The following is a 26,713-nucleotide window of genomic DNA, read 5'->3' as shown; positions in this document are numbered from 1 at the left end:
TAAAAATTATGTAGAATCACATGCATTTTTTCTCTTTTCCTTTATGGTTTCTGATTTTCCTATTTGGTTTATAAAGGTCTTCCTTTCCAATGTTAATTAAGCCTTGTTTTTTTTCTATGAGTCATATTGGCTTAATTTTATTTTAAAATCTTTAATGGCATTTGAACATTCAGATTCTTCATCTTAACAGAATCCCTAAATTCCTTTGCACAAAACAATGACTAACAAGGAAACTTTAGACTTGCTAGTAGTATTGCAAAGGGTTTCTTTAAAGAGAAGGAAAGGTAATAGGAGACAGACACCTTAGCAGCTAGTACTTAGTAACACCATGAAAGTGTATCTGGCCCAACCTGTAAGCCATCTTACAACATTATACAAAATGGGCCAATTTCCTGAAACTGTGTTTTTAGAGTTTAAATCACGCATCCTCAAAAATCAATAGCACTTTACAGTTTATAAAGGGCCACCCATCCATAATATATGTGTGTGGCATGGTAAATTGTAAAATGGAACATAAACGTTGTCATGCCCTCCCTCCATGTGAGTGGACAAGGCAGCGGCAAGAGAGATGCAGTGACTTGCTCACACTCACCAGTAATCGCGGCCACCGGCCTTCACGCCAGGTTGCCTGACTCCAGGTCAGGTCCTCCGCTCTGTTCCATCAAGTACCATCTCAAAGTGGCTGTGAACTTTTGCAGCAGGGAGATTTGGGCAAGGGGGTCAACAGGAGTGACAGAAGAACCTCCGCTGCCATCTGCAAATCAACCTGTGCATCATTGAAGTTCATTCGTTACTGAATTAAAAACTTAGCTAAACAAATGCGGGCTTCTGTAAACTAAGAGGGGAGGTGCTGGCAGGAGTGGAATAGACACCTTCCTGCCTTGACTCTAGCTCTAAATTGTGCCACTCAGAAACAGCTTACCTCATCTGAGTCCGGAAACACCCCTGCTGCAGTCCCTCTCTAACAAGCGTGGTGCAGGTGTGAGTACACACCTTGACACTCAGTTGAATTTACCTTGAACTGTACTTACACACTCCATGGCTGGGCTCTACTGCCACACGCAGCTGCTAGAAATGGCACTGAGAGAAACTGGCCCGTTGTCCTTTGGCTTCAGTCATGACTGAGCCGGGCTCAAGAGGCACCTGAGTTAATGTCCTCATTACTCATCACTGGAGGAAATCTAGCCACAGCAAACACAAGACATGCAGCAACAGATGCTGAATAATAACAGTATGCAAATTGGTCTTGGAAACTGATCCTGGGCCCACTGAAGAGGGACCAGAGAAACCAGAGGAGGCCTAATGAAAATCAGGCAATGAGCTTCACAGTCATGGCAGGCCTCATAGTACTTGCCTTCCCCTGGCTGGGTGGTTGTCATAGAAACCTGTGTTTGCAGAGTTTCCGAGTACATTAGCTCAAACAGTATGCTTGAATCATCCTACTCCAGTGTTGCTGGGAGAAGAATTCAGTTCTCTTAAATATGTATTTCCTGAGGGCCTACTATGTGATAGCTTTGAAGGATACATTGATGAATAGATGGTCTCTTTCTTCTGTAAATAGTGATCCTTGCAGAGGAGCCCTGAGGAGGCAAGGATAGCTGTCATGGAATGTGATTGGTTCACTTGCAAAGAGAGCAGAGCAACGCAGTCTTCCTGGGAATGAGAGGGACTTCTGCAGGGGAGGTGACATTTGAGCAGGGCTTTAGGGTGAAAGATTAGAAGGATTTTGCTAGGAGAAAACTGTGGAGAATATTCTAGGGGCTATCTTGAGCAAAGGCCCAGACGCATGGCACTTTACTCTGAATGCTAAGTCTGACAGACAGAGCCCAGCATAATGAGTTTTGAGAATGATACTTAAGTTCTACCAACTTGTCTGTCACCACTTCCAAATGTGTTGGTTATTGTCCTCTTAAGCTAGGCTGAAATATTAATGGCATTGACTAAAAGAAGTTGCTAGGCAAGAAAAACAACTTCCACTTCCAAATGTGTTGGTTATTGTCCTCTTCAGATAGGCTGAAATTTTCATGGCATTGACTAAAAGAAGTTGCTAGGAAAGAAAAACTACTTAAAGAAATATAGAAAGATGTTTATCTTCTTAAAAGGGCAAAGCTGTTTTCAAGCATTTGTCAAGAACATATTCAATGGAAAAGGGTTTAGAATCAGATAAACGTGGGTTTGATTGCCAATCTTAATACTTAGTAAATGATTGTAGGCAAGTGACGTTGACATTTTCAACCACTGTTTTCTGTTTTTTATATTTACATTTAAGATAACGTTTTCATCATAGAGTTATTTTGAGGTTTAGGGGGAAAAAAATCAAACCTCCTGGCACGAGCATACATGGCCAAGACCCTGACAAGCTGGAGGGCTAGGTAGGAGAAGAGGGTTATAGAGTGAGGCAACCCTGTCAAGAGTGATTATCTTTCTGTCATGTGCAATACACACACTTTCTACTGTGAATAAAATAAGTAAATAAACTTGGAAGCCATCAAACAATATATTCCAAATACCTATAGCAGTGCCTGGCACAGAGTAGCTGTTTAATATTTTTAAATAATAATATTTTAATTTTTGTTTTGTTTTGTTTGTTTTTGCTATAGAGCATATGTGCTTGCCAGAGAGAGAGAGGTAGAGAGAAACCACCACCCACTCCCACCTCCCCCACACTGCACCCAGGGAAGAGGGCCACGCCACAATCCCTTCTCCTCCATTCTCCTCTCAGGATTTTGGGGACACACCTTGCTCAGTGTGATTTTTCAAGCCACCAGGTCTGGCATTCAAACTGTAGACTTGGCCATGTGGGATCCAGTGCCTTAACTTCATGCTGCCTGCTGGCTCACTGATATTTTAAATTTTTAAAATATTTACTTAAAAATAATAATGCTACAGTTTGAATCATTATATCCCTTCTGTATTTTCTCTATGAAGCTTTGAGGGTTTTAGATAATCTCTAACGTGCAAAATAAATCTGTACCATACCATTTTGGGGCTTACAGGACACTTAAATATAATCCAATTCAATGTCATCTGTTTACAGAAGAAACAACTAACTTGGAAGTTGAAATTTCTTACATACAATAGATGGCTGGCTAGTGGCTAAGGCTGATAGACACCCAGGAATCCTGAGTCAGTCCAGAGTTCCTGCCCCAGAATCACGGCTGATTTTCACTATTATCTACCATTATAATACACGTGCTAGGAAGTCCTTTCAGGGCAATGCACCTATGCTCAACAGTAATATCACTTCTTCCACTCAATTGGTCCAAATTATTGAAGTTTAACTTTCCATGTATAACTGAAATAAATAATTTTTCCATATAAATATTAACACTGAATTCATTACGCTCTTTCAAGAGGAAAGTTGCATAATTGTATGTAATGCTTGTCTTAGCCTGCTGACATTTGCAACATTAAAAATCATCAACAGAACAGATCAAAATAATTTAACATCTAAAGGAAAAATGTTTTATTTTTGAATTAGATTAAGTTTCTTTTAAGTATCACTGACAATATTTGAACCCTCTTCTCCTTAGAAGCATCCCAGTAATGGATATCCATACAGAAAGAAGCAGTGCCTTCCAGGGCTGCTCAGTCCTGTTGCAGCTGGTCTAGTCCCAAGCTCTGACTGGCTGATGGCACCCCATAGTCAATACGGAAAACTGAAATCCCCTCTCATCTGCCTTTCTGCTGCCTGCATTATCCTAGGAGATGCTGCCTCCACTTCTCTGGACTTTTTATTTTTTGTTTTTTTTCACTTCCTCCACTGTTCACAAAGTCATAGCTCAATTCTACCTCAAGCAGGTCTTTTTAGGTGTACTCTCAAAACTTTCTTATTAATCACTAGCGCTGATGAGCTCTTAAATATTACTGAGTATTAGACAACATGCTTTATAAAAATTAACTATCTTTTTTTTTTTTTTTGAGAGGTTTTCGCTATAAGGTGCGTGTGCTCGCCAGAAAGACAGAGAGAGACAGAGCGACAGAAAGTGAGAAATCACTCCTCAGGGGGGATGGCCACACCACAATCCCTTCTCCTCCATTCTCCTCTCGGGATCTTGGGCACGCACACACACGTGCCCGGTGTGAGTATAAGCCACCAGGTCCGGGATTCAAACCATAGTCAACTACACGAGAGTCCAGCAACATGAACATTATGTCATCTGCTGGTCCCAGAATTAACTATCTTAAATCTTAAAATAATGCTACAAAATACATACTGTATCATCTCCTATTTCAGATGAACATAAAGGAGTTAAAGAGGCTAAATAACTCCTAAATGGTAGCACCATGATTCAAACCCAAGCAGCAAGACTCTAGTCTTACCTACTAGGACAATCAACGGGTTGTCAATGAGGGGATGGCTATTCCACATATAACCAAAGCACAAGCAACATAGTCACAGGTCCTTCCAAGTAGAAAGCCACTTCCAGAGCAATTTACTATTTTATAGAAGTATATAAAGAGAAGAAACCTGTTCACAGTCTTACTGTCCTTCCTCATTCTAGTTGTGCAATCCCAAGAAATGAAGCCTTGGTTCCTTGGTGTAAGTCCTTGAGGCAGTAGCTGTGCATTACTTTTCCCAAGAGTTAAATAACATTAACTTCATGAGCGTATTGACTGTTGCATGTCATGCGGTATGTGAGGTGGGAGTTGGGCCAGGGAGGCTGGAGCATCAGAAAAAAACGTTGAGTTTTCTGCCCAGAGTCAGTGGAACTGTGACAGCAGGTTTGGCATTTACCCTTGAGGTCAGTGGTTTCCGGGATATGGACTAATATTTGTACATGGACTTTTACTTGGCAGCAATCAGTTAAGCTGCACAACCTGGTGGAAGAACACAACAAAGTCCAGGTTACGACCATCGTCAAAGACAAAGGTAAGCCCTGTGTTCTGTCAGATTCCGACCCTGATATTTGTGGGTGGAACTGGTCTTTTCTGATTGAACCCAGGACTAGGGCTAGAGGGAGGCAAACAAGACATCTATATACAACATTTAAGGAGACAAGCTATGCAAACCCTATATCTGTAGGACCCTAAGAGTGAGTGCCTCATTAAGTTTTGCACCCTAGGAGTCTTGCTGGCTTCACTCTCATCCCAACCCTGATCGAACCATTTCTACCCTATGTCTGGGTCACTTCAAATTCCCTCCATCCTCCCTATTTCACTTATTTGAATATTACTGGGTAAGCTTTCTAAATGCTCTTTTATTTCCCCGAACAACCATACCCAAAGGACTCCGCATCATACGTTTTTTACTGCTATCTGGAACCTAGGCCCGAGTTAAGTTTTTAGATGACTAGCTGGACACTTGGCATTTTCTCTGAGTTAGTCTAGAATGCAGTGGCCATGGCTTTCTGCAAGGAGTCAGGAGCCCTGGGCAGTAGAAGTTATCTGGCTGATTTATATAAAGCCCCAATCTTAGGAGATAGTGTGCCACAGTGGGTCAGGAATCCAGACAAAGACAGCACAGATAACTTAGATTGTGGGGGTACAGCTGTTGCACAGCACCCCACAATCGGGGAGCCAATGCCAGAGGACCGACGTGTAGCTCCTGGCTAACCCGTGTACCCCAGATGTGCACGTATATGTCTGTAATTTTGGCTGACTGAAGAGCTGTGGGAAAGGGATCGGTGCATGAGACCCTACTGAGACTGCTTTTCTCTCTCTCTCTCTCTTATAAAATTAATACATAAAAAAAGAAAGAAAGAATAAATAGCAGAGAAGGCATTTCCCATCGACCAATGCCTTTGAGTATTCTCTGTGGCCAAGCATTGCACCAGTTATGAGGATCAAGAAAGCTTATTGCTGAGCCAACCCTTTGATAGGTCCCAGGACCAATTGCCTAATCCTGATTCTCTTGTAATTTTCAATCGAGTGGGAAGTGGGTTGAGCAACTCAACAGGTAGGATAACTCTTGGCCAACAGATTGATAATGATTTTCAGTCATCTTTATTCTTAAGCAAAAGTGGGAAAAGACCAACTAGTCATGGACGCTTTCTTGTTTTTTAGGTTTGCAGGAGATGGAATCCCGCCTCTTGGTTCCTGGCGACATTCTTATTCTTCCTGGAAAAATGTCATTGCCATGTGATGCTGTTCTGATTGATGGGAGCTGTGTGGTGAATGAAGGCATGCTCACAGGTAGGGAGTTGTCATGGAGCTTCCTCATCCCTGTTTCTCTTTTAGGCCAAGTGTCGGTCAGACCTGTGTAGACTTATCCACCTTACACCAGGCCCCATGCTAAGATACTCAAAGACAATGGAAATACACCCACCTTTTCATTCAAATGGACACACAATGTAAGAATTACGTCCCCGTAAATATGAAACTAGAACATCTAATACCATATGCGATTAATCGTCCTATTGTGGAGTGAATAGGGCACTTTAGATTGAGGAGAGGGTCAGGACACTGTACTGTCTGAAACACGGTCTTTTCCTAAATATGAGAATGGTTGTACACATCTCCAAATGAAGCACAACCGAAAACATCAACTTCCACAAAGAAGAGCAAAGAGATTTTATCCATTCCTATGGAAGAAAACAGATCCAGGATTCACTAGAAAAGATAGTAAGTTGAACCTTAAGGCAAACACAGTGTAACAGTTCTGTTCTTTAAATTTGCATTTCTCATTTAACTACTAAGCAGAAAATCCGTTTTCTAGTTATATTTCAAATGGTCCTAGTTCTCATTTGTACTTTGTAAAGTCTACTTGAATTTGTATAATTGGTAAAGCATTATGTGTAAAATATTCCTTAGGCAAAAAAAAAAAAAAAAGAAAAAAAAAAAAAAAAAAGAAAAAAAAAAAAAAAAAAGAAAAAAAAAAAAAAAAAAGAAAAAAAAAAAAAAAAAAGAAAAAAAAAAAAAAAAAAGAAAAAAAAAAAAAAAAAAGAAAAAAAAAAAAAAAAAAGAAAAAAAAAAAAAAAAAAGAAAAAAAAAAAAAAAAAAGAAAAAAAAAAAAAAAAAAGAAAAAAAAAAAAAAAAAAGAAAAAAAAAAAAAAAAAAGAAAAAAAAAAAAAAAAAAGAAAAAAAAAAAAAAAAAAGAAAAAAAAAAAAAAAAAAGGAAAAAAGAAAAAAGAAAGGAAATACACAGAACATTGTAATGTGATAAGGGATTATAAGCAACAAAAATAGACACTATTTGTCTTTTATACTTACGAATCAATACATTTTTATGTTTTGGAATGGTATAAAGATAGGGGGAAGCACACACAGAACTTCTTAACATCACCTAAATGTAATGGAAATTAATTATCTGTTCCTAAATTGTTCACCACAAGTAGATTTCACATTAAAAATAGGTCTGCTTAATTTAAAATTGAGATGAGAAAATGTGGTAAACATAAATATGTTCAGTATAATTACGAAATATCCCTTTAATGTGTTGCAATCTAACAGCCTTATAATGATAGTGATAAAGAGTTGCATATTGATTTTTTATCACGAATGTTGCCATAGTACCTGATATGTTAAACCTACCTGGAAAACCATAAGAAAAGCCGTTCTTCTCTTCTCACTCAAACACATCGACTGTCTCATAACTTCCAGCCACCTGACAATAACAAATGGCTTCTCTTGCTGGCGACAGAGAGGATGGCAGTGAGAAAACAGGGGAAGGAGAGACAGAAAGGCTGATTGCCCTTGGGCTGCTCTTCCTCTTCTCACTCACTGGGGTATACAGTTCTCGCCTTGATTCTCAAGAAAACTAAGAGTTCTAGAAATGGTAAACAATGCTGTCTTTCAACAAATCTGCAGCATTGACCTAAAATGACCTTAAATAGTTGGGAGCTTTGCCTAGTTTCTGATTCTGGAAAATAAAGTCACTGCTACTAGATTTGTGTAACCTAAGTAGAGATAAAAGCCAATTTTAGAGACAGACACAGACAACAGAGTTGCATGTATTTGCTTCTCAGTAATTTCTTCAAAAGGCTCTAAGTCCCAGTGTACTCTAAATACTTCACCGCACAGCCTGCATAGATCCTCCCACCCATGTACATATTTGTGGAAAGGATTCTGGTAACAATCGGATTAGGGTTAGAGTCCCCAAACTGCTCATGCATTCCCAGGACTGCTCAGCAGTCCCCAAACTGCTATGCATTTGTTCATAGATGTGACTCAGGTAGCTCCCCCCCGCCCCCATATGTAAAGTTGTCGTTGGCACACACAAACATTTTTTATTTATATAAGGATAGAAATAGCAAATACTCCTAGATCTCTATAGCAACTTACATTTTATAAATAATGGTTACAGTTGACTTTATCGTGGTGTAAAACAAACTAGCCCGGGCGCTGTTAGAGTTTGTATTTGCAAATGAAGAAACTGAGGTGAGAGAGACCAGAGCTGCTCAAGCAGGAAGGAAAATACTCAGAAATGAGGAACACTTGCTCTCAAACATGCAGGACCAGAGGAGTGAAAGAGGATTCTAAGGTGAAGATGACTAGCACCTTCGTTTCCATCCTTCCTCGCCTTCTTTCTCTCCACTTGGGATTCCTAGCCACACCACCCACTCGTGGGTCTGATCTCCTCCTTCTTGTCTCTTCAGCCTCATCCTCTTGCCATAAACTCAGCTGTTCCAAAAGCTTAACTATATTTTGTAATTGAACTGCATTGTTAAGGTGATTGGTTAATTAGGCTCCAAATGTTCCAGTATGAACATCTAGTTACTCCCATCAATGAGCAGGTTCTCTGGACTATTGTGGCTATTGTGAGTCCCCCGAGATATCAGGGAGGCTGATTCGGTCCAGGGCAGCTCTCCCCACTGTGGCTTCCAACACAGACCAGTGATGTCTCTCTCTTTACAAAGAGAGGCAGACTCTAGTGCTATGTGCTGCTTCTGCAACCCTATTACTTGTCCCTATTTTCAAGTGTTCCCTAAAATTCATGAGATTTGTGAATGACTTTTAAAATTCACAGCCAGGTATCAACAGCCCTGTCCTTGTTTTCTGCTTCCTTTCCTGAGGCAATGATCTAAGTTATGCCCAAGAGGGAGGAGTCAAAAGGTAAAGAGGGCCATGCCTCTTAGCCCAGCACTTAAGCATGACAGAGAAGGTGGAATCTCTTGTAGCCAACCTGGGTTCTAATCACTGTGCTCAGGATCCTGATAGGATAGAGCAATGGAGGAAAACAGACTGCCAATGTGGCAAGGAGGGGGCGCTCTTCCCAAACCTTGCATTAAAATTAAAAAAAAAAAAAAAAAAAAAGAAGAAGAGGCAGAGAAAATACCAAAGGGTGGAGAAAATCTATTCATTTTTAAAATTTTCTTTTAGCACATCAGTTAATTTTTCTTAATGCAGTGCCTAATACATATCAGAACTAACATTTGTTCTATTTTGTTTTTAGGTTTTTGCCATAGAATGTGTGTGCTTGCAGGAAAGAGGCAGAGAGAGACAGAGACAGGGAAAGTGAGAAATCATCTCTAAGGGGGGACAGTCATGCTGCAATCTCTCCATCTCCACTCTCCTCTTGGGATTTTTTGGGCATGCACATACATATGCCCGGTGTGATTTTCAAGTCATGGGGTTTGGGTCTTGAACTGCGGTCGGCCATGTGGGATCCAGCACCCCAATCACCATGTCATCTCTTAGTCCCTGTACTAATATGTTATTTCATTCAATGTGCAACTCTTTTAAGGTAGGAATATCTGAAACTCAGAGAGGGAGAGTAATTTTCCAAATCACACAGCTTAAAAGTGGTGCAGCTGAGATTTGGGTTCATTAGTTTGTTCATTCACTTGTTCCACAGATGTTTGTTAGTCTCTACAGTGGAACAGACACTGTTGGGAATACGGCAGTGAACAAAGAAGATTCCCACCCCCAGACAGCTCAGATTCAGTAAGGGAGACAGAACACATGAAAGTATATGCATGATATAAATTTCCAACAGTTACAAGTTCAATGAAGAACAGAAAACAGTCTGTCCCCAGAGCCCATGCTACCTGGTGCTCCCTTATTCTCTTACGGAAAATTATGGGGCAGAGAGCCAGCATTTACTCTGACACAGTCCTCCCCTTTATTCTTTAAATTACTGATGCATTTGAAATATACCTGTGAGAAGTATACAGTGACTTGAGTTGGACAAGTAGGAATTTCCCTAAGTGCTATTCCACATTGATAGCTTGTCCATCAATATTATAATCAGTTGATAAGTCATATCTTTTCCTCTCTTTTTTTTTTCCCTCACACTTACTCTCATCCCTATTCATCTTTTCCTTTGTTTACACATTCTTTGATCCATTTATGCAATAGACATTCAGACATGCCTACTCTGTCCCAGGCACTGTGCTGTATGCTAGAGCCACCCAGATAGTGAGAAATGGGATTTACAGCCTGATGCAAGTAAACAAGGACCTGGCATTTGAAATGCTGTCAGTCTGCAGAGACATCTGGCTCCTTGGGGACATGGGAGAGAATCTCCACCCACTAGAGCAGAGATCTCCAGGTCTTGGGAACCAATTGTACAGCTGACAATGAACAATGATGATCCTTTCTTCTAAAGCTCTATCCAGCCCCCATAGGCCTACAGTCTTTTGTAGGCAAATCCATCATTTCTTAGGATCCCAAGAAAGGCCAACCATGAGGCTTCTTATTAATATGCAAATAGTGTAAAAGATTTGAAAATCATCTCTGTGTAAAAATCATCTAGGTAGGATGTTCTCTCTTAAATATATCATCTCCAAATAATTTTTGTCTCCAAGCGATCAGTACCTACTGCCTTCAATTTTATTGATTGTGTGTGTGTAAATCCGTTCACTGATATTAGCCTAAGCATATTTGTGGGTTAATGTTTTGTGGTCCAAAAGCAGAAAAACATTTGAAGTTATCTATTTATATCTGCTTTTCGTAAAGACTGACAGTGAAGGGTGGGAAGGAGGGGCCCAGGGAGGGAAGGACATTGAACAGACTCAAGAATGGGAAGTTGCCTATTCAGGATGATGTGTACAATAATATGTTAGACTTTTTTGATACGCAATGCATTTGAAAAATTATGTTGTATGCTGTAAAAATGTACAGTGATTAAATGTAAATAAAATATGTGTAAAAGACTGATTTCAGAACAAGCAGTACAATGATTTAGAGTTTGTCAAAAGGTTCTAACCCATTTACAAAGCCATTTAGAAGACAATTGATAAATCCACACTATGGGTAAATATCGTAATTGCTTTAAAGAAATGGTATAAAGACAATGCTTGGCTAGAGGAATTTCCTGAAGAATATTCAAGACTTCTGATGAAAATTTTACAGCTTCTTGCACCTTAGGGTATAAAAAGTGCACCATGGTAGGAAACTAGTTTTGAAAAACCAATAATAGAAAAGCTTGGGTAATTGTTTTTATTTCACTCATCCATGCATTTAACAAAAATGTGTATTTTGAACCTATTACACAGCACTAAGGAAAATCAGGAGTATAAAAAAGTTATGTATGTCAAAGTCCTTGCCCTCAGTTATTACCTAGAAAGATGAGAACTAAAGTGGTACAACCATAATCAATGTAATACTATTTTCAAATGATAAAAATGATATGTTACTTTGCTAACTGACATTTAGCAAAAGACTGATAGACCATAATCAATGTAATACTATTTTCAAATGAGAAAAATGATTTCTTACTTTCCTAACTGACATTTAGCAAAAGACTGGTAGTTCTAAATTCATTCAAATGCTCTTTAAATCTAGGAGCCAGAAAGTGTTACTAACATTTTTATTTTGTCTCTAGAATTTATCCTTTTTTATACTCCAAGCTAATTTCTTTGCATTTTTTAAGAAGAATTATTTATTTAATTCCATTTGTTGTTGTTATTTTTTAATTTGACCAGACAGAGACAGAGAAAGAGAAAGTAAGAGAGGAAGCCGCAGGGCCCAGGACTTAAACTGTGGTGGACCATGTGGGAATCTAACACCTTTATCTACCACACCATCTACTGGCCCCTATTTCTTTGTATTTTAAATATCTTGTCTTACAGCCATCAGAGAAAGGGAGAGGATTAGAACCATAAAGAACTGGAGTCAATTAAAGGAAATGCAAGTGGCCTCATTTTGCTGGAGTTTGTGTGGGGGGAAATAATAGGCAATGATGCTTGAATTATGGTCAGCTTTGACAATGTAGCAAGGGAGTTTGAGCTTTGGTTGATAATAGTAATTGAAAAGTATAAGAATTTGAGGGCAAAACAATAGGACAACAAAAGGAAAGTTTTGTAGAATTTATTTAGAAATGGTATGGGATGACACTATTTTCTAGCCTGGTTCTCTAAGATTTATGAAGGTTAAGATTTCTGTTCCTCTTATTCATCATTGTATTCCCAGCACCTGACACACACCCTAGCGTGAGATAAGCACTTAAAAATATTTGCTGAGTGAGGGACCAGCAGTTAGCGTAATGGCTATGTCACTGGACTCCCACGTAGTCCGCCGCAGTTCGAGTCCCGGACCTGGTGGCTTAAACTCACTCTAGGCGCGTGTGCGTGCTTGATCAAGATCCGGAGAGGAGAATGGAGAATGGAGAAGGGATTGTGGTGTGGCCATACCCCCTGGGGGGTGATTTCTCGCTTTCTAGCTCTCTGTTTCTCTCTGTCTGTCTGGCGAGCTCATGCACCCTATAGCAAAAACCTCTCCAAAAAAAGAAAAAAAAAAATATATATATATTTGCTGAGTGAATGGGCGAATGAATGGATAGGTAGATAAACAAGTGAATGAAAGGCAAATAGTATTAAGGGTTCATGTGCTCAACATCTCCTTCATTAGCAGAGGTTTGTGTTTCCTGAAACCGGAAAGCACCAATTCTAAGTAACTACCTAGATTTACACAGAATCAACAAAATAAAATCTTCTTTAGGAGAAAGCATACCTGTTACAAAGACACCATTACCCACAATGGAGAATACTACACCTTGGAAATCCCACAGCTTGGAGGATTATCGGAAACACGTCCTTTTCTGTGGAACAGAAGTTATCCAGGTCAAGCCCTCTGGACAGGGGCCTGTAAGAGCGGTCGTTTTGCAGACAGGTTAGTGGATTCCACTTTTGTAAATTTAGATCATGGCTAGAGGTGGGGAGAGTTGGATTAGGGAAATTTTGTTTAGGATTATGGAGTTGGCCACATTTTGATAATAACAGCCACGTTCTTTCCCAGTCAGACCTTTATTATTCTAAACTGCTACCATTTTAACCGAATAGTTAGCCTAGGTAACCGTTAAAACCCTGTATGTGATACAGAGTAGACATGGATGAAGTAAATGATCTCAAAAGCAAAACTATGCTCTTCTTTTTGCATGTGCCCATAGGCTTTTCCACTTTTCCCTCTGTACCTCTGCTGAGTGGTTACCACTTAAACAATTTCAACCACTGTAACAGTAGGTTGAGAACATTTTCCTTTCAAAGAGTTACTCCTTAGACTGTATTTTAAACTCCTGCTAGATTCCTTCATCTGGGTGCCCTACAGACACTTCAAAGTCAATGTACCAAAAGTGATTTCATCCTGCCATATTGCCTCTCTCAAAATATCACCATCGGGCTGGTCTCCCTTTCATTTATCTTTTATTTTTTCTTTTACTGTGTTTTTTAAATACAATGGGATAAATTTAAATTTTGTCCTAATTTGACTAAATATTGACATTGACAAAGATAACTTAAATCTCATAGTAGACCTCTCCAACAAGACATCAAAGTCAAAATGGGTAAATGATATTGTCAATTCAGAGTTAGTCCCTGAACATGAAACCTTGATATGTCCTGAAAATGTACAACTTTTATTTATATATTTTTTTTATTTTATTTTATAGTTTCTTATTCACATTTAATTCTGGTACAACTTTGTGGAGCACAGTATGGATTTTCAAAGCATGCAGGCAGTATGCAACAATCAAATCAAGGATAATACCATATTCATTATTTTCAACAAAGAACACACACACACACACACACACACATATGTGATATTTATTTGTTTTTTTTTTTCCACTCAGTTGTGGTATGCCATTTCACAACCCATTGGCCCCATTTGCCTACTGTGTCTGTTAAATAGTTATTTTTTTAATCCCCTCCTATTGTCCCCACTACTACCCACATCCGCTATTAAGCCCCTGGGGTCAACGATTGTCCTCTCTCTGTCTCTGTCTTCAAGTTTTTCAATATCTGCCAGAGAGAGCAGTCATTTGGCATATATTTTGAGTGAGGATACAGTGAGTCTGACTTATTTCACTTAGCATTACAATCTTCTAGAATCAACCACTTTGGATCAAATGATAGGATCTCGTTCTTTATGGCTGAATATTATTCCATTTGTGTCTATGTGCCACTTTTTTTTAGTCCAATCCTCAGTTATTGGACAATAGATTGATTCCATGTCCTTAGCTGTTGTAAATAATGCTTCAGTAAATATGGAGGGAACCAGCAGTTAGCATAATAGCTATGTCGCTGGACTCCCATGTAGTCGACCGTGGTTCACGTCCCGGACCCGGTGGCTTAAAACTCACGCCAGGCGCGTGTACGTGCGTGCCCAAGATCCCAAGAGGAGAATGGAGGAGAAGGGATTGCGGCGTGGCCATCCCCCCTGGGGGGTGATTTCTCGCTTTCTGTCTCTCTGTCTCTCTCTGTCTGTCTGGTGAGCGCATGCGCCCTATAGTGAAAAACCTCTCCAAGAAAATTAAATAAATAAATAAATAAATATGGAGATGGAAGTGTCTTTCTGACTGAGTGATTTCCTGCCTTTGTTTGTTTGTTTGCAAATAACTAAGAATCGAATTACTGGATCATATGATAGTTCTACTTGTAAATTTTTGAGGAACTTCCATATTGTTTCCTACCATACCTGTACTAATTTTCATTTCCACCAACAGTGCAGGAGGGCTCCCTTTTCACCACAGTGTCACGGGCATTTTTTGTTCGTTTTATTGATGATAGCCATTCTGACTGGGGTTAGATGGTACCTCATTGTGGCTTTTATTTGCATCTCCTTTCTGAGGAAAGACGTACAATATTTTTTTCTTACTCTATTTAGACATTCATATGTCTTCCTTTTAGAGTTGTTTGCTAGATCAATTGCCCATTTATTTATTTATTATTTATTATTTATTTTACACAGCACACAAAATGAATTTTCCCATCCAGAATACACTGTCTTTGGCTCAATCAAAGATATTACTATATGTATTATCTTCAACAAATAATTTTCCATTTTGTGTTTTTTAACTGTTTCACTTCTTTCTTTTTTGCGCTTGATTGCTTTCTGCTTACCCTCCGCCATTTTCCACCCTCCTCCCACACTGCAGTTGCTCTCCAGGCCTTTATGTTGTGCAGCATTTAAGTTTCTCCACACAGTGCAGACATCTGGTATATTTTAAGCAGGGATGTATAGTATCTCTCTTTTGTGGTCTGGCTTGCTTCACTAAGCAGCAAATCTTCCATATTTGTCCACTTTCGATCAAATTCTAGGGTCTCATTTTTTAAAAATTATTGAGTAGTATTCTGTAGTGTATATGTGCCACACTTTTTTTAAAAAGAATTACTTTATTTAACCTTATTTATTTATTTATAATTTGACCAGAGAGGGACAGAGTGAGAGAGCAAGAGAGAGTGAGAAGGCAACCTACTAGGTCTGGGATTCGAACTGTAGTCGACCATGTGGGAGTTCAGTGCCCTTAACCACCTCACCACCTGCCAGCCTCATGTGCCACACTTTTTAAATCCATTTGTCTGTTCATGGACATTTGGCTTGGTTCAGTGTTTCTTGTGCAGAGGCTTTTTAACCTGATGTAATCCCACTTGTCTATTTTTGGTATTATTGTCTGTGCTTTGGAAGTCCTATTAAGAAGTCTTCTGTCATTAACATCTACAGTATCTTCAACTGGACTAGTGTGAAGTGTATTCATGTTGAGTAAATTCACTTTACAAGCTGTGGCAATGTATAGTCATTGAATGTATAAAAGAAATTAAATAAGAAAAAAAAATTAAGTCTTTGCCTATTCCGATGTCTTCAAGAGTTTCCCTGGTGTTTTCCACCAGTAGTTTTATAATTTGAGATCTTAGATATAGATCATTGATCCATTTGGAATTGATTTTTGTTAAGGGTGAGAGATAGGGGTTCAGTTTCATCTTTCTGCAGGTGGATACTCAGTTTTTCCAGCACCTTTGCTGAAGAGACTTTTCTTTCTCCACTGGATTGTCTGGTGCTCATGATCAAAAATCAGTTGGCTATGTTTGGGAAGTTTATTTATGAGGTCTCTATTCTGTTCCATTGGTCTATCTGCCTGTTCTTGGGCCAGTACCATGCTGTTTTGATTATCACAGTTTTGTAATATATTGTGAGGTCAGGAAGTGAGATGCCTCCTATTCCACTCTCCTTGAGCAGTATTGCTTTGGCGATACTTGGTCTTTTATGATTCCAAAAAAATGCAATGAGTGTCTTTTCTGGAGCTGTAAAGAATGTCCCTGGTACGTTGATTTGGATTGCATTAAATATGAAGATTAATTTGAGTAGAATTGACATTTTAATTACATTAATTCTCCCAATCCAAGAACATGGGATGTCTTTCCACTTTTTGCTGTCATTTTTAATTGCTTTCTAAGATTTTTCATAGTTTTCCTTGAAGAGGTCTTCGATTTCTTTGATTAGGTTTATTCCTAGGTACCTCGGACTTTTTGTGGTTATTGTAAATAGGATCTCTTTCTTTAACTCTAACACAGTCTGCTTGCTGTTTGTGTATAGAAATGCTAGAGTTGTGTATGTTGATTTTATATCCTGCTACTTCACTGTGTTAATTTATCACTTTAATTGACCATTTTTAAATAGGGTTACTAGTTTTTCTGCAGGTAAACGGCTTGAGTTTCCTATATATTCTGGTTATTAATCCCTTATCTGAAGTATAGTTTGCAACTATTTTCTCCCACTCAGTCCCTTTATTTGTTGCTTTCCATGCTGTGCAAAAGCTTTTAGTTTAATATAATCCCTCTTGTCTCTTTTTAAAGTTGTTGTCCTTGCTGTAGGGGTCTTATTTAAGAAATCTTTGCCTACTCCAATATCTTCAAGTGTTTTCCCTGTATTTTCTACAAGTAGTTTTATAGTTTGAGGCTTTACATTTAAATCTTTGGCCCAGTTTGCCTGCTTTTGTTAATGGTGAGAGATAGGACTCCAATTTCATTTTTCTGCAGATGGATATCCAGTTTTCCCATCAACATTTACTGAAAATACTTTCTTTTCTCTGCTGGATTTTCTTGTGTCCTTTTTCAAAAATCACTTGGCTGTATGGTTTGGGTTTATTTCTGGATTCTCTGGTTTGTTCCATTGGTCTATGTGATGCTTTTTGTGCCACTACCATGCTGTTTTGATTATCACAGCTTTTTAATATATGTTCAGATTAGATAGTGAGAAGCTTTCACCTTTATTTTTTTTCCCACAATATTATCTTGATTAATGGGGTCTTTTATGATTTGAGACAAATTTCATTATTATTTCTTCTATTTCTGTGAATAGTGTCACTGGTAATTTGATAGGGATTGCATTAAATGTGTAAATTAATTTGGGTGGAATTGATATTTTGATCATATTGATTCTTTCAATCCCAGAAGGTGGATGATTCTATTTTTCTTTGTATTATATTCAATTTTGTTTTTCAGTTTTCTTCAGGAGGTCTTTCACCTCTAGGGTTAGTAAATATATATATATTTTTTTTTTTTTGAAGAGGTTTTTTGCTCTAGGGTACTTGTGCTTGCCAGAAAGACAGAGAGAGACAGAAAGCGAGAAATCACTCCCCACAGGGATGGCCACACCACAATCCCTTCTCCTCCATTCTCCTCTCATGAACTTGGGCATTCATGCACATGCACTGGCGTGAGTTTAAGCCACTGGGTTCAGGAATCGAACCTTGGGCGACTACATGAGAGTCCAGAGACATAGCCATTATGCCAACTGCTGGTCCCTGTGGTTAGTTTTATTTATTTATTTTTGTGGCTATCATGAATGAAATTGCTTTCTTTAGTTCTGCCTCAGTCTATGCATTGTTGGTCATAAAAGAGCTATAGATTTTGTATATTAATATTGTATCCTGTGACTTTTCCGAACTCATTTATCACTTCTAGGAGATATTTCATGGATTCTTTTGGATATTTTATTTATATGATCATATATGTCTACAAACGGGGCAATTTAACTTCTTCTACTTCTATTTGAATACATTTATTTCACTCTTGTCTGATTGCATTGACTAGGCCTTCCAGTACTATACTGAAAAGTAGAGAAAGTTGATGACCTTGTCTCATTCCAGCTTTTAGTGAGAAAGTTTGTAGCTTTTCCCCATTCAATATGATATTAGTTATGGGTATGTCATAGATGGCTTTAATTGTGCTGAAAAATGTACCTTCTATACCTATTTTCTAAAGAGTATTAATCACGAGGGGATGTTGTATTTTATCAAATAATTTTACAAGTTATATGATCATGTGATTTTTATTCTATTTATGGATTATGGGATGTGTTACCTTTATTGTTTTGCATATGTTGAACAATCCTTTCATCCATCCCTGGGGTAAAGCCTACTCTTTCATGGTGTATAATCTTTTTAATGTGCTGCTGGATTCAATTTGCTAGTATCTTGATGAGACTTTTTGCATCTGTATTCATCAGGAATATTGGTCCATTGTTTTGTTTTGTTTTGTTTTTGTCCTTGTCTGCTTTTGGTATCAAGGCACTGGAGGCTTCATGAAATGAGTTTGGAGGGCTCCTTCCATTTGCATCTTTAGAAGTATTAGTTTAAGGAGAATTGGTATTCATTCTTCTTTTAAAGTTTAATAGAATTTAGAAGCGAAGTAATGAAGACCTGTGCTCTTCTTTGTTGGGAATCTAATTATTACCAGTTCAATTTCATTGCTTGTTGCTGGTCTAGTCAGGCTTTCTATTGCTTCCTGAATCAATCTAGGTATATTATGTTCAAAAATTTCTCTATTTGTTCTACATTTTCCAGTTTGTTGACATATAGTCACTTGTGTTATTCCCTGTAATGATCTTTTTTATTTCTCAAGTATCTGTTGTCTTGCTTTTTTCATTTTTTATATTTATCTGGATCCGTTTTCTATTTTTAGAGTCTAGCTAATGGTTTGTTACTTTTTTTAACCCTCTCGAAGAAAAACAGGTTTTGTTCCATAGATGTTTTATCCTTTAATCTATTATTTTTATTCTTCTAGCATTTTTTTCTCTCACTTTCCAATACCTTGAGATATGTCATTAGATTATTTATTTACTATCTTTCTTTCTTTCCTTCTTTACTTTGTCTGAGCATTAACTGCTATGAACTTTCTTCCTAGGACTGCTTTTGATGTGTTCCAGAGATTGTAGAGAGTTGTGTTTTTACTGTCTATTTTTAAAGAACTTTTTCAATTTCATTTTTAACCTCTTTAGTAGTTTCAAAGTCATTTAGGAATAAATTGTTAGTTTTCATGTATTTGCATATTTCTGAAAGCCTTTTCTGTTGCTGATTTCAAGTTTAATCTCATTGTGGTTAGAAAAGATGCTAGATATGATTTCTATACTTTTAAATTTGTAAAGATTTGTTTCATGACATATTGTGTTCAGTTTTCAAAAAAGTACTGTGCGAGACTGAGAAAAATGTGCATTTTTGTAGTTGTTGGGTGAAATGTTCTATAAATGTCTGTCAGATCCACTTGGTTGATAGTATCATTTAGCTCCTACATCTCTATTTATTTTTTGTCTAGATGACCTTTTCAGTGGTGATAGTGGGATGTTGAAACCTTCAACAATTAGTTCATTGCCTCTCTCTCTCTCTGTGTTTAGGTCTAGCAGTCTTTGTTTTATTATTTGAGTGCTCTGATATTAGAAACAAATATCTACAATGGTTATATCTTCATGGCGAATTAATCCTGTCAATACTAGAGAGTGACCTTCTTTGTCTTTTTACAGTTTTTAACTTGAAGTCTATTTTGTCTGATCACAACTCTAGCTCTTTTTGTTTTTCATTTGCATTAAATGACTTTTTCTAGCCCTTCACTTTCAAGCTGTATATGTTCTTACTGATTAAGGGTATTTCTTGTAAGCAACACATAGAAAGCTACTGTTTTTTAAAATCCATTCATCCAGTTTTTGTGTTTTAATTGGGGAATTTAATATATCAACATTCAACATTATTATTATCATCATTATTTAGATTTTTGCGATAAGGTGCCTGTGGCCACTGAAGAGAGCCAAAGACAGAGAGCTGGTAGAAGTGAGAAATAATTCCCTGTGGGGGTGGCCATGCCACAATCCCTTCTCCTCTATTGCCCTCTCAGGATTTGGGGCATGCATGCACACATGCCCAATGTGTTTTTAAAGCCACTGGGCCTGGGACTTGAACCATGGAGTTAGTCATGCAGGATCCAGCACTTTGACCTCCACTCCACCTGCTGGCCCAACATTCAATATTATTACTGATTTGTTTGGACTTTCTCCTACCATTTTGTTAATTATTTTTCTAGTTGTTTTATGTTTTCTTATTTCTCCTGATCTCCTTTTTATTTTACTGATGCTTTACTATCTTAAGTATTTCTTGAAGAGCTGATTTAGTGTTGGTGAATTCTTACAGTTTTTGTTTATTTGGGAATGATTTTATTTTTCCTTCCAGTTTGAAAGACAATCTTTCTGGGTGTAATATTCTTGGCTGAAATTGTTTTCCCATCAGAATTTTGAATAAGTCTTTCCATTTCCTCCTTTTCTGCATGGTTTCTGCTGAGATGTTTGAGGTTAAGATGATGAAGAATCCTTTGTAAATAACTTAATATTTCTCTACTGACATTTTTAGAATATTATTTTTGTCCTTAACTTTTGTCATTTTTGTCAATGTTGTGCCATGAAGAGGATCTTCTCATGTTAATTTTATTTGATGTGTCCTTTGTATTTCTGGGGTCCGGTGTCTGTATATCTCTCTAGATTTGGAAATGTTTCAAATAGCATTTTGTGGAACAGATTGTCTACACCTTTACTCATCTCTTCACCTTCTGGAATGCCCATTTTCCAGACATTTGACTGCTTAATGGTATCTAAAACTTCCCATATGTTGTCCTCATCATTTTTTAGTTTTCTGTCATAGGGTATATGCACTCATTGGCCCCCCCAAGGGAGATGGCAATGATACAGTCTTTTCTTCTACATTCTCCTCTCAGGATTTTGAACATGCATGCACATATTCCTGGTGTGATTTTAAAGTCAGTGGATCTGAGACGCAAACCTTGGTTGACTCTGTGGGAATTCAGAGCCCTAAACACCTTACAACCTGTTGGTTTCTGTCATCATTTAAAAAAAAAAGAAAAAAGAAAAAAGATTCTTGCCATCAGGCATGTGTGCTTGCCAGAGAGAGAGAAGCAGGAAAATAAAAGTTAGAAATCACCACCTGGGGGATGGCCATATGGCAATCCCTTCTCTTCCATTGTCCTCCTGGGATTTGGGGCATGTATGCATACATGCCTGGCATGATTTTCAAGCCACCAAGTCTGAGACTCTGACTGCAATTGGCCGTATGGGAGTTTAGCACCTTAACTATCACACCATGGACTGGCCTCTCCTGTCCTTGTTTTTAATGGTTATTTTTCATTCTTCTTGACAGCTTAACTAAGTTGGCAGTTTTCTCTTCAAGCTTGAAAGTTCTTTCTTCTGCATGATCTAATCTCTTGTTAATACTTTTGAAAGAGATTTCGATGTCCTGTGTTGTAGCCTTCATCTCCTGAAGTTCTGTTTCACACTTTTTCAGGGTGTCTGCCTCTTTATGGAGCTCTTCTTTCAAGTCATCGAATTATTTTCTCATCTCCTGGAACTGATTGTCTGTTTTCTCTTGTATCTCATTGAGTTTTGTTATGATTAATATTCTGAATTCCTTTCCCAACATTTTAGTGCTTTCCTTTATGTTACCTGCCATTGGTGAGGAGTTACAGTAGTCCTGTAAGGGAGAACTATTTCTTTGTCTTTTTGCATTTCTTGTGTCTCTGGGTTGATTTTTAGGCATTTTGTGGGGTTCATGTTTTTCTTGATTTATGGAGTAGAGTCTGTAATATTTGGGTGTGGATCTACCCTCAGGACCCAAACGTGGCCCTGAAAAGAGTAGTTCAGGAGGGGCAAAAAATAGACTTACCTTTCTGATCCAATTCAGGCTTGTGTACCTGCCTGTCATTTCCAAGAGCGGATCAGCCCATTGAACCTGAGTCTGGCCCTGGCAAGTTCTGCCAGGAGGGGCTGGAGGCGAGCCTGTCTGAGACCCAAGGGGCAGGTCCTATGCCACCTCTGTGAAATGCCCTCATTTCCGTGCTCTGTGGGAGAGGCAGGATGCACAGGTCCAGCATGAGGAGGGCTGGTAGGCTTTAGTCATTGTGGGTTTTTTTCCCCAATCACAGGGGCTTCCTCTCTGTGTTGTCTCCTGCTTCTGCCAGGCCGTGGAAATGCCAGAGTGCCCAGTCCTGATGACTATCCATCTTCACCCACTGTTGGCTCCCAAGATGGCACTGAACTGCTAGTCTTTTAATACCAATTTTAGCTCCTTGCTTCCTCTCATAACAAATGAGCAGCAAATCCCGATGACTGTATAAGTACTTCCTGAGTCCTGTTCCGTCTCCTTTTTCTACACAGTTGTTTTTTGTGCAGGTTTTCATCATTCCATATCTAAACTATAACATTATAACAGAAATAGTCTTTGGCTAGTCCCTTTAAACTTTTGCCTCAACCTTTTTCTAACCTATAACTCAAAATGTCACTGACATCTCATTCCCGAAGTATAGTTTGGAGCAGTCCATAAATACCATACTCACAAACTTTTCACGACCAGCCATATTCGTCCCAATTTTTCACATGATGTTGCACGACCAAGGCTTTCCATGATACTCACTCCTGACCTGTAGTTCTGCCACCCACACAGGTGCAAAACACATCTTTGATAGCACTAGGTTTTAATTTGGTCTATGATTCTGTTGTTCCAGCTGATTTATTAGAAAGTTAAAGTATCAAATTATTTTAATGTTCACTAGTGAGTCCTGCCTGCTGCCTTCAGCTGCTCCCTAAACAGAAGCTAATTATTAAAGATCACAGAAACCACCTGCACACTCAGAAAACGCTTAGGCAGTAGATTAGAGAAAGCTCTACTCCTCTTTTCCTAAGGCAGTGAAGCCTTATTTGAAGAGGCCAGGTGTCTATCAGGCAGCAGGGATAAGACATATTTTATATTTCTATTACTAACTCATATCTAGACTAAATAGTAGTTGGTCATTTTAGATATCATTCTATACTATGTGCTATGCACTGAAGGCTAAAGAAACAACTATGTGAGATCTACCTTTCCTTTAAAGAAGGTTATAGTCTGGTGCAGGAGACAGATAGATTTACAACGAAGTAAAACTTGGAGTGATGATAGATGTTGTATTATCAACTGTTACAGGTTCTCTAAAGAGTGAGAGAAATCTTCTTATATGAAGTGTTAGAATAGAATTCTGCAAACGCTTACGGATGAGGTGGTATTTTGAGCTAAACCTGATAGGATGGGGAGGGTTTAATTAATATCAGAGCTGAAAGGACATTTGTGTCTAAAAAACAAGAAGAGGAAATGTATGGGCATCTTCTGGGACTGTGTAGTTAAGAGATAAGTCCAACAATACGGCTGTATGTCATATTCAAGGAAACCTCAAATACCATGCTTAGAAATTTGAATGTTATCCCAAGTAAGTGAGGTTCTGGAAGATTTTTATTTTTATTTATGCATTTATTTATTTAATTATTTCTTTTTAGGGAGGTTTTTGCTATAGGGTGTATGTGCTTACTGGAGAGACAGAGAGAGAGACAGAGAGACAGAAAATGAAAAATCACCCCCCCTCCCCCAGGGTGGATGGCCATCCCACAATCTCTTCTTCTCCCGTCCCCTCTCAGGATTTTAAGCATGCACGCACATGCACCCAGCGTGAGTTTTAAGCTGCTGGGTCCAGGACTTGAACCATGGTCAACTGACTACATGGGAGTCCAGTGACATAACCATTATGCCATCTGCTGGTGCCGAGTTCTGGAAGATTTTTAAGAACAAAGATTGACATTATCAGGTACCTATATGTATATATTTTTAAGAAATCACTTACTTTGTGCTTCCTTTTTCTTAACAGTCAATTGTTTGGTTTTGTTTTGTTTTTTAACATGCATATACACTTTAAAATCTTTGTTTGGTAGCTCATTTTCTCTGGTACCTTCACTCTTGATTCCTTAGTCCTTTTTAATCTCAACCTCACAGGTAAGCGGGGAACCACATTGCATGAACCATTGAAGGGCTGATTTTCAGAGCAAAAGGAAAACAGAACTAAGTGAATGCCACTGATTGTTCTTGGTGACTTGTAACAACAATGAATGCAAACACACTGCTCGGTCAGACCAGTGCTATTTTCATTCCATATTCAGATAACTCTCTTAACCAATCCTTCCTTTAATCTAAACCCCTTTGGGTTTGGTAGAGACTGTATTAATGGACCTTATTCAACCTGTAATTATCTCCATGTAGGTTATAATACAGCCAAAGGTGACTTGGTGAGATCCATCCTATACCCTCGACCTCTGAACTTCAAACTATACAGTGATGCCTTCAAGTTTATGGTGTTCCTGGCCTGCCTTGGTGTTGTGGGTTTTTTCTATGCCCTAGGAGTATACATGTACCATGGAGTAAGTACTGGGGGGTAAAACTTTACCAAGTGTACTTTCTTAGAGAGCTTGACCTAACTCAGAAGAGTCAGATAAGGCCAGGAGCATTAGGTAAGGTCATCTCTTGAGCCTATCATTCTGTAAATCAATGTCATCTGAAAGAGCTTCTTACATGTAGAAACATTCTTTGTCTATACTATCTAATATTGTAACGCTTAATTACATGTGCTTATTGAACGCTTGAAATGTGGCTAATGTGACTGAAGAAATAAATTTTCAAATTAATTTAATTTTAATTGATCTAAATTTCAACCCCCACGTGTGGTTAGTGACAATTCAGTCATATTTGATAGCATAGCTGTGAAAAGTCTCAAAGTTCACTGGGTGTTTTCACCACTTGGATAGGAGTGAGGGGTTACTACAAGTATGGCATTTGCAATACCCAAGCCCAAATAGCTTTAGAGAAAACACACACTTCTCAAGCCTAATAGGATAGGGAGAATTTAGTTAATCAGATCAGAGAACGGAAAGAACACATTAGTTTTAGTGAGCAGAACACAAAGAAAGAAATATAGGAGTCATCTGGAAGCTGCAAGCAATTAAGAGAGAAATCTAGCAAGGTGGGACTAGATCAAATCGCGGGGAGCTTTGAATGCCATGTCTAGCTTGAACCTTTTCCTGAAGTATTTGAAAGTGCCCAGGTAATACCTATCCATTATGCCATCAGTGGGTTGCCCATGTGTTCTGGTTTGGGGTTTGAAATTAAATGAAATATCTGCCCTTACAGCACTGAGTTTAATGGCTCTTCACTTCCCTTTAACTTAGAGCGTATCCAGCCTCTCTACATGGATGGTGGCCTAGGAGGGGAGGGCTGTCACTAAAGACCTGTGAGGTCCTTCCTGGTCCTAAGTATGATTCATCTGAGAACTATTCAGTCTCCTTATAAAACCCACTTGGGTCGTAACCGTGTGGGCTGGTAGGAAAGAAGAGGAAATCATGAATAGAATATCCAAGCATAGGTATGAAACAGATGTGGATGGCCTTACAGTGTCCACTGGTGACATCAGTGTGTGCGTGGGGGGGGGGGGGGGGTAGGGGCAAGGCTTATTGGTGGGAAAAGACAAGAATTTCGAGAGAATGTTCACGTGAAAGGGCAACGTCTGAATGGGCATTTCTATCTGGAATAAGCCTCAAAGAAGCACTTGTAAGGCAAGGAGGGCAGAGGAGGCCAGAGCATCGTGCCACTCGTAGAATGGAGCTGAGAAGAGCCGCACCGAATGTCAGGGCCACTGGGGCTGGACTGTAAGGCAGTGTGGCAGTTTCAAATGGGGAGCACTGATGTTGAGCAGAAAAGCAAGCAAATATTCCACGGAAGTCCTGGCTGATGGGGAAAGAAGACTTTCTGTCTGGACTGAACATCCAGTACACCCTAAGGCTACAAGAACAATCCCAGGACCCTTCCTGGGGGTCAGAACCCGTGAGCTTGTTGCCTGGCTCCACCTGCACATTCAGCACTAGACAAGACTGTGTCCAGGTCACATCTCCTCTGTGTCTGTCGTTGGGAAACACGGGGAATAATAGATCTTGTGGTAAACTGAGATTGGGCAAAAATGTGCCCCGCACCCACTGTTACTAAACTAAAATCTATGTTTCCAATACTCCAAAGAGAACTTTATGGCTAAAATGACGATTAATTTCATAAAAACGTAGGCAAGGTTGTAAAGAGTAGAATCATTCATATGTAAGGCATATGAAAATTAAACAACGCTGTGATTTGATTTTCCTAACCCTAACTGTGCAAGCACCTTCTGTGGACCTGCCAGAGATCCTGACTCTGTGAGACTTGGCTTAACAGTAAAGCCCACTGGCTGTATGTTCGTACCCCGGAGCCAGAGACGCTAGAGTTCAGATCCTCATTGTTTAACTAGTATGTAACCTTGAGAAAGTAATTTAACTTTTAAACCTCATTTTCTTCACCCGTTACATGGGGAAACTAACAGCATTTATATCCTAAGGTTGCTGGGAGGAGTAATTAACTAACGTATAGCCTAACACAGTGCCTGCTCCAGAGTCAGAATCCAGTGAG

At 38.8% G+C, this 26,713-nt stretch overlaps 1 protein-coding gene across 1 annotated transcript in view; it reads left to right on the top strand.

The window, feature by feature from the left end:
* ATP13A5 (ATPase 13A5) overlaps window positions 1-26,713 on the top strand; it is a 109,735-nt gene that overhangs the window by 17,842 nt on the left and 65,180 nt on the right. The window contains exons 6-9 of the mRNA XM_027766128.1: window positions 4,801-4,873; window positions 6,007-6,135; window positions 12,823-12,993; window positions 24,491-24,648. Of these exons, the coding sequence (XP_027621929.1) occupies window positions 4,801-4,873; window positions 6,007-6,135; window positions 12,823-12,993; window positions 24,491-24,648 (531 nt within the window). The remainder of the gene's footprint in view (window positions 1-4,800; window positions 4,874-6,006; window positions 6,136-12,822; window positions 12,994-24,490; window positions 24,649-26,713) is intronic.

This window comes from Tupaia chinensis, unplaced genomic scaffold (assembly GCF_000334495.1).
Source record: "Tupaia chinensis unplaced genomic scaffold, TupChi_1.0 Scaffold141231_1, whole genome shotgun sequence".
Taxonomy (NCBI): Eukaryota; Metazoa; Chordata; class Mammalia; order Scandentia; family Tupaiidae; genus Tupaia; species Tupaia belangeri.
This window is presented reverse-complemented; position numbering and strand designations above follow the sequence as displayed.